This window comes from Panicum hallii, chromosome 8, assembly GCF_002211085.1.
Source record: "Panicum hallii strain FIL2 chromosome 8, PHallii_v3.1, whole genome shotgun sequence".
NCBI lineage: Eukaryota > Viridiplantae > Streptophyta > Magnoliopsida > Poales > Poaceae > Panicum > Panicum hallii.
In genome coordinates, this window is record NC_038049.1 from 40,948,912 (window position 1) to 40,954,866 (window position 5,955).

The 5,955-nt window shown below is 49.0% G+C and overlaps 2 protein-coding genes and 1 non-coding gene across 3 annotated transcripts; 1 reads left to right on the forward strand and 2 right to left on the reverse strand.

The window, feature by feature from the left end:
* Window positions 1-791: 791 nt before the first annotated feature.
* Window positions 792-2,074, forward strand: LOC112902013 (plastid-lipid-associated protein 6, chloroplastic). Its single transcript, XM_025970903.1, has 3 exons — window positions 792-1,125; window positions 1,205-1,571; window positions 1,661-2,074. Exons 1-3 carry the CDS (start codon window positions 844-846, stop codon window positions 1,873-1,875), a joined length of 864 nt encoding a protein of 287 aa, XP_025826688.1. The 5' UTR covers window positions 792-843; the 3' UTR covers window positions 1,876-2,074.
* A 213-nt stretch (window positions 2,075-2,287) lies between these two features.
* On the reverse strand, window positions 2,288-2,359 carry TRNAP-UGG. Its single transcript has one exon. It is a non-coding gene; the product is annotated as a tRNA-Pro (tRNA).
* A 2,259-nt stretch (window positions 2,360-4,618) lies between these two features.
* Window positions 4,619-5,681, reverse strand: LOC112903326 (ergosterol biosynthetic protein 28-like). Its single transcript, XM_025972566.1, has 3 exons — window positions 5,451-5,681; window positions 5,126-5,332; window positions 4,619-4,984 (listed from the first exon to the last, which is right to left on the reverse strand). The coding sequence occupies exons 1-3, from the start codon at window positions 5,593-5,595 to the stop codon at window positions 4,902-4,904; spliced, it is 435 nt and encodes a 144-aa protein (XP_025828351.1). The 5' UTR covers window positions 5,596-5,681; the 3' UTR covers window positions 4,619-4,901.
* Window positions 5,682-5,955: the final 274 nt, after the last annotated feature.

Here is a 5,955-nt window from a genome sequence, read left to right on the forward strand (position 1 = left end):
CTACGTGTATAAAAAATCGGAGTAAAAAAAATCATGCAACGAAAATAAAGAACTCAGTGATCCGTGCTGTGTTGTTCAGTTCTCCCTCTCCCTCGGTACCGCTGGTGTGAGGTTGCAACGGAAATAAAAATGAATCCACCTCCTTTTTCTGTTGTCGCACAAAACGAGATGTATGGTGCGTCACTTTTCGTACCTCAACAAAAAAAAAATCAAGGCTGAACTCTCTTGAAAAAAAAATGCGAAGGAGGCTAGGGAGACAGCCCCTCTGCTTGTCCGCGTTAGAGATTCTTCTCTTTTTTTATATATATAATTTTGCAGATAGGCCTTGTTCACGAACAGCGTTTGGGCCTTGGTCACGAATCTAAGCCCATCTAGATTTACCACAGCCCAGTGTTCGCCCTTGGCCTGCTGAACTTTTCACCACCTGACGGAGAAACTGCTGCCACGTAGCAGTTAGCATTAGCAAACAGCAGCAGTATCTACGGAACATTCGGGAAGGCCAAGGAATGTGCCACCTCTCCAACACGAAGACGTAAACGGATGCCGAACTCTCCCCTCGTACGCGTCCCGACCACCGCCACTCCCCTCCTCCCGCCCACCCGACGCGCCCACCACAAAAAATCATCCACCACGACCCCTCGTATTATCCCGAAAAAAGCTCGCGATCCCCGCCCCCCCCCCCCCCTCCCTTCTTCAAGAACGCCATGGAAATCTCCCGTGCTCGCCGCCGCTTCTACTTCCCGCAGCTTCCCGCGCTCTGTTGACCCAAGGAAACGCGCGACACCCAGCGCCTGCTGCTGCTGTGCACGCCGCGTCCTCACCGAGCTACGTGTCCAACCCCCCATGGCCATGGCCGCGCCGTGGTCGTCGCCGCCGTCGTCGTCTTGCTGCGCCGCGACCGCGTCGACGAGCGCTCCGCGGCTGCTTGGTCCGGGGAGCCTCAAGGGCGCGGCATGGCCGGCCGGTGCCGGCGGGTCGAGCTGCGGGGGGCAGGGGATGAACAGTCGGCGGCGGCTGTCCGTCCGCGCCACGGCGGCCGCGCCGCCTCCTCCCGTGGACTACGCAGACACCAGCGCCACCCGCGCCGACGCCGACTACGTGGCCTCGCTCAAGGTCAAGCTGCTGGTCAGTTTTACTACTTAACCATCCGTCCCCTGTTCTCTTCCTGCTCGGCCGGTCAAGCGCTTGACGAATTCTTCTGCAGAGCGCGGTGTCCGGGCTGAACCGCGGCCTGGCGGCGAGCCAGGAGGACCTGGACCGCGCGGACGCGGCGGCGCGGGAGCTCGAGGCGGCGGGCGACGGGCCCGTGGACCTGAGCAGGGACCTCGACAGGCTGCAGGGCCGGTGGCGCCTCGTGTACAGCAGCGCCTTCTCGTCGCGGACGCTCGGCGGCAGCCGCCCCGGCCCGCCCACCGGCCGCCTCCTGCCCATCACGCTCGGCCAGGTGTTCCAGCGGATCGACGTGGTGAGCCGGGACTTCGACAACATCGTGGAGCTGGAGCTCGGCGCGCCGTGGCCGCTGCCGCCCGTCGAGGCCACGGCCACGCTGGCGCACAAGTTCGAGGTCATCGGTGAGTGTCCCGCTCTGCCCTGCCATCCTCTGCTGTGCCGCCGCGTGCACAGAATTCTGATCCGCCCATGCCCCCTCTCCACCCTGCAGGGACGTCGGGGATCAAGATCGATTTCGAGAAGACGACGGTGAAGACGAAGGGGAGCCTGTCGCAGCTGCCGCCGCTGGAGGTGCCGCGGATCCCCGACAACCTCCGGCCGCCGTCCAACACCGGGAGCGGCGAGTTCGAGGTGACGTATCTGGACGGCGACACCCGCGTGACACGCGGGGACAGGGGCGAGCTCCGGGTGTTCGTCGTCGCGTGAGCCGATGACCTCTGGATCCGATGGCAGGCTCAGGCACACAAGCGAGACTGAAATTCCTGAATCCTGATAGCTGCTGCTGCCGCTGCTGCCATTGATCAATTGTTCTTCTGTCTGAGAGTCTCTGACCCTCTTGTAGTAGCATTCATGTAGAGACTAGAGAGTGGAAAGATAAATAAAGATGGCCGCCGTTTCTCAGTTAGCCCTTGTTCATGTGTGGAGTCGTGCATTGCATTTTTTTTTTGTATTTTTTGCAGAGCAGTTGCGGTTTGTTTCTGCGGTTTCAGCTTGATCATTTGATCACGCACTTGGGCCCTTGTTTACCCTCCAGCTGATGTTACTAATCACTGATTGGAATAGTTGGTGACTGTTTCTTTCAAATAAAAAAAAAGTCAAAAAAGAAAGAAATAAAAAAGGGGCATTCCGAGAATCGAACTCGGGACCTCTCGCACCCAAAGCGAGAATCATACCACTAGACCAAATGCCCTGTTGTTTGATCTCATTAATTTGTTGTTAATTAAATTTAATTCGTACCACAGTTCCGTGTTTTCACTTGCTTTGGGAATTCATGGTCCCCTTGTTCATGTCATCCTACGATCTTCCATGCGTGCGTGCTTACAAAAATTTAGATTTTATCAACAGAAAAGAAGATTCTTCATGCCCCCAATGGCTGCCTTGCTAGGCGATAGCTCTTCAAAGAGATCCTTCCTACAAACTAACTATCAAAAAGAAATGAAGATTCTTACCTTTGATGTCATTCGAAGGATATGGAGAAAATAAAATATGACTTGGGTAACGGTTGAGCTGAGCATATGGGTAATAAGCTGAGTAATTAGTATCCCCTTCCAGCGATGACTGGTGCTAGCTGCTACCTCTTGAACGGTTCCTTTGAGCTCTTCCACAGCTTGCATTAGCAACGAGAGCTCCTCACTTGCGGTATCCTGCTGGCATGCGCGAACCGAGTCGACGTCCTCATTTGGGGTATCTCTGGGCATTTGATAGGCTGGGAGAACAGCAGCGCGCAACGTTTCTCTTGATGAGTTGCCACCCCAAACATAGTTACCATCTATACGACTCCGTGAGAACATCTCAGGTGTTACAAGCACTTAGGGTGTTATCCTATTACCATTTCAAATTTGTGCATCTACATTATTCAAATATTTGTAACAAAAATATGAATGGATAGTTCATGTCATATTCTACCATCATGCAAAAATTGAGATGCAACGGAAACTTGTACAAGATGCAAAAAAAAAATCAATGTGTCAATAGTGCAGGTTGCAACTGTTCATTTTAAACCCGTAACCCACTCTTTTTTTTTCTTATTGCATAAGTTTCAATTGTATCACAAATTTTGCATGATGGTAGATGCTTGCATGCTCTATCTATTTATATTTTTGTTGAAATTTTAGATGCACATATAGAGATGTTATCGTGTTTGGTAACACGGTAACACCTAACCCGCTTCTAACACTAGAGATGTTCTCTGGGCTCCGTATACGCGGCAACTAGCTGATGAATACGATCTTGCTTCCGACGTGCATGGACTCTATACTGATACATGCATGACCGGTCCTTTACAAGGACTCAAACACATGTACTACTTGACTACATGCACGTTTAGTCTACTTACTTTAAAAAATAAGATTAAATCCAACATAGACAAGCCGCATCATCTTATAATCATGACATAATTCTCTCCCAATAATATGATGCTGGAGAAAATTTTGACAAACCAATGCATCTTGGAGAATGCGTGTAAGTTTTGAGTCAGGGAAAGGCTCATGGGCTAGCTTTTTTCTTGAGTTCGCTTCTTCCACAGATGATCTTTTTGTCCTTTGGAGTCGTTAGGGCATTGATGATATTTCCTAGAGCTGAGAGGGATTTGTTAATTGTTTTGGCCTCATAAAAAAACCCGTCCTTCAGCACCGGTTTTCTCAAACTTTCTCGGAACCAGCCAAGTGGACACGAACAGATTTTCCCCACTTTTACCATGAATGGTTAAAAAGTAGTCACTAACTGCATGCAGTAGAACGATTTTCTTCATGATTGCAGTAATACATATCTCAGAAACTATGTTGGCATCCTTAAAACTAAATGAGATCATTACTTAAAAATACTTGACTGGACAGTTGCTTGTCTATAAGAAGGAACCATCTAAGAAAATGCTATCATCTCTAACCATTTAATTTGGGTTTAAGCCTTGTGGGTAGAATCGTCTGAGATAAGGTCTTATCTCCCAATATGGTTTCAATGAAAACCCAGAGACAATAAACCTATAGTTCTAAGCAAGATATATAGATGGTTCCAAATAAAAACCAGCAGGGTTGATATTTTCGTAATTTATAGTTCTAATTACCTAATCCTTAGGGTCTACTAAATTGATCCCCATATGTTTCTGTTTTCTCTCTCTCTAGATTTTCTATGATTTTTTTTTCTTTTTCTCTCTCTAACGCATCTTGTGAGACTTGATGCAACATTCGAGGCACCAAAGCTTATAATTATTTTTAAGTAATATAATTAATAATAGTAAGATAAGACGACTGTTTGTGTCCCTCTCCATGCGAAGTCTGCAAATTGTCTTTAGTTTTTGAAAAGCGCCTAACATAACAAGCAAAAACTAGATGTATAGGATGGCTTTAAATTTGGAGACGACACAGGGTTTCAAAATTTGGATGAAGTAACAAAAGTGTAAACTGTTCGGATTTCATGCGTACCATCTTGCCATCTTGGATGCCATATAACAGAGGTGTAATCTTATTAGAGTTCACGCGTGGCATCACAATGACAAAAGGTGTGTTACAGAGGAAGCATTATTCCCTTGCTAGTATAAAGCTGCCGTGACAAACTGACAAAGAAACAGGAATTACAAGAAAAATATTACAGAATTCCATGTTGCATGCATGCATTGAAGCATAATGGAACTCAAGTGTGAGACCCTGAAAAGTCCCTTAAACCCTTTAAACATTACATGATTATATTAACCAGCACAGGAGATTCCCATTCTTTTGACAGAAAAAGAACCACGATCAGTGCTGCTTGGTAGCCTCACGGGGACGGGGTCCATGGCCATTGGAGTTCCGTTGAAGAAGCATCCAAACCATGGATGTCCCTGCATTGGAAACGGGAAGAAATTCAGGTTAAATGCAAGTCGTCGTCAGTCAGAGGTTCGTGATCAATTCGGTCCTGCTTATTCCGTCATGCGTATCTGCAGAGTGATCATCAATGGACGCAAATTCTAGTTGTGTAGTACCTGCGACGAAGATGAACAGGGAGAGCCTAGCTGCACGGATGGTGTGGTACACCAGGCACTCGACGGTTAGGTAGCCGAGGGCGTAGAGGAAGGACAGGAAGGTTGCCGCGTACAGCGGCTTGCTGCCGAGGTTGAAGGCGCACAGGAAGCACAGCGTGCACGACAGCAGCGTCCACACCGCGACCGTTCGCCCGTGTTCGCCGGTCACTGAAGACCAGATGGTAAGGTTCAAGCAGATGCTTCAGTGAAAACAAGTCGAAACCAACCTGCATCAAGGCATTACTTTGGAGATTGCTACTAGTGATCAGTCTACAGAATCACGTACTCGGTATTTCGGAGAAGGTGGCCGAGCACATCGCCGCGGAGCCGAAGAAGCAGGACCAGACGTAGGCGGAGCGGAAGGCGCCGACGGCGATGAGCCACCACCCCAGCGCCGGCACGCCGCCGCGCTTCGTCGATGCTCCGGCCATGGCTTGTGTGCTCCGGGCTGCTGCGACCTAAAAGAGGCGCGATGAGAGTGCAAGGGTCTTCGCTCTGCGAGCAGGATGATTACTTTTTTTTTCTGAACAGATAATGGGATCACGGGTACTTAGAAACGCCTGGTTCCGCCTCCATTTATAGGGTAGTCAGCTGCGTGTAAAACTCTCCTATGGGGGCACGTTATTAGTTTCCTCGGTCTTTCTCATCAGTTTGCTCACACGTTATTAGCAAAAAAGATTCAAACACCCTATATGGGAGCAACGACTGTCCTCGCGTTTTCTCAACACTGAATCTGTACGAGACACATGATACCTTAATTACTTATTATTTAGTACCTTGTCGCGATGCCC